At 47.3% G+C, this 1,433-nt stretch overlaps 1 protein-coding gene across 1 annotated transcript; it reads left to right on the top strand. All coding sequences in view use genetic code 11, as the record gives it.

The window, feature by feature from the left end:
- Positions 1 to 82: 82 nt before the first annotated feature.
- Positions 83 to 1,087, top strand: EGR_11265 (Heat shock cognate protein; the record flags this gene model as incomplete). The annotated part of the gene is made up of 2 exons (XM_024500508.1): positions 83 to 274; positions 320 to 1,087. The coding sequence occupies 2 exons, from the start codon at positions 83 to 85 to the stop codon at positions 1,085 to 1,087; spliced, it is 960 nt and encodes a 319-aa protein (XP_024345077.1).
- Positions 1,088 to 1,433: the final 346 nt, after the last annotated feature.

Genomic DNA, 1,433 nt, shown 5'->3' with positions numbered 1-1,433 from the left:
GCAGGCTCACAAGGGTAAGGATTTGACCACTAGCAAGATTGCCATCAGCCGTCTGAGAGAGGCGTGTGAGAAGGCAAAGGGGATGTTGAGCTCGGCTGAGTCCACTAATGTAGGCATGGTATCGTTGTTTGAGGGCACTAATTTCAGTATAACCCTCACACGGGCCCTATTGGAGCAGCTGTGCATGGACCTCTTCAGTCAGACGATAGATGCTGTGAAGACGGCGTTGAGCGATGCGAAGATAGACAAGGCTAACATTCACGAAATATTGCTGGTGGGTGGATCGACGCATATTCCGAAGGTGTAGACAATGTTGCAGGGCTTCTTCAATGGTAGAAAATTGAAAAGGTCCATCAATCCGGACGAGGCAGTGGCGTATGGTGCGACGTTGCTTGCTGCCAACCTGGCTGGTGGTGTGTCGAATTCGATGCAGGATTTGATGTTGCTGGAAGTAACGCCACTGTCATTGGGACTGAAGGATGCAGATGGTATGGTGGGGATTGTAATAAAGCGAAACACGCCTATTCCGACGAAGCAGACATGCAATGCCTTAACAGCTGTGGATAATCAAACGAGTGTGTGGATCAGCGTTTATGAGGGTGAACGAGTGAAGGCGAGTGACAACCACTTTTTGGGCCACTTTCTCATACTGGGTTTTCCAGCAGCACAGTGTGATGAGATTAAGTTCGAAAATACATTTGAAATTGACGAAAATGGCATTCTTCATGTGTCGTCGGTGGAAACGTCGACAGGGAAGCAGAGAAGCATGACTATTGCCAACTACGAGGGTCGTCTGTCGGCGGAGGAGATAGAGCGAATGCTGGCTGAAGCGGAGAAGTTCAAGCATGTGGACGAGAAGGGGAGGAGTAGGGTGGCAGCGCTGAACGCGTTAGTGGACTGCATCTACAGCATGAAGAGGAACATGGAGAAGGAGGAGATAACGCAGAAGATATCTGAGGAGCACCGAAAAAATATACTTGCGAAGTGTGAGGAGACGATCAAGTGGACGGAAACCGAGAAACAAGCTACAAAGGAGGACTACGAAGAAATGCGTGAACAGTTTAAGGAAGCGTGCAGCTTAAAATAATTCATGATTATGGAGCCATGATTAGTTAATCACCTCCTTTTAGTCGACCTTGTCAGACGCGACTTTGCAAAGCTCTTGTACTTATTTTACCCTGATCGCAACCCCTCGTTCACTGTAAGTCGCTTTGTCTTTTGGCAACAACGTGCATCGGTGCTCATTAAGGCATTCGTCCACCCAATTCGACATTCATTTACTCACTTACATCCACCTCACCACACTGCTTCGTTCATTTATTCATTGGTTGGCAGTAGTGTGTGATGAATACGAAGAGCATATTAGCAATTACTTCACTGCATATTTTATATGTGGGAGCCATAGTCATTTCAGCAAGGGGTCTTGTCATAAG

The sequence above is a fragment of the Echinococcus granulosus genome, assembly GCF_000524195.1.
Source record: "Echinococcus granulosus chromosome Unknown EG_S00658, whole genome shotgun sequence".
Lineage (NCBI taxonomy): Eukaryota > Metazoa > Platyhelminthes > Cestoda > Cyclophyllidea > Taeniidae > Echinococcus > Echinococcus granulosus.
The sequence above is the reverse complement of the archived record's forward strand: the minus strand, read 5'-3'. Positions and strand labels throughout refer to the sequence as shown.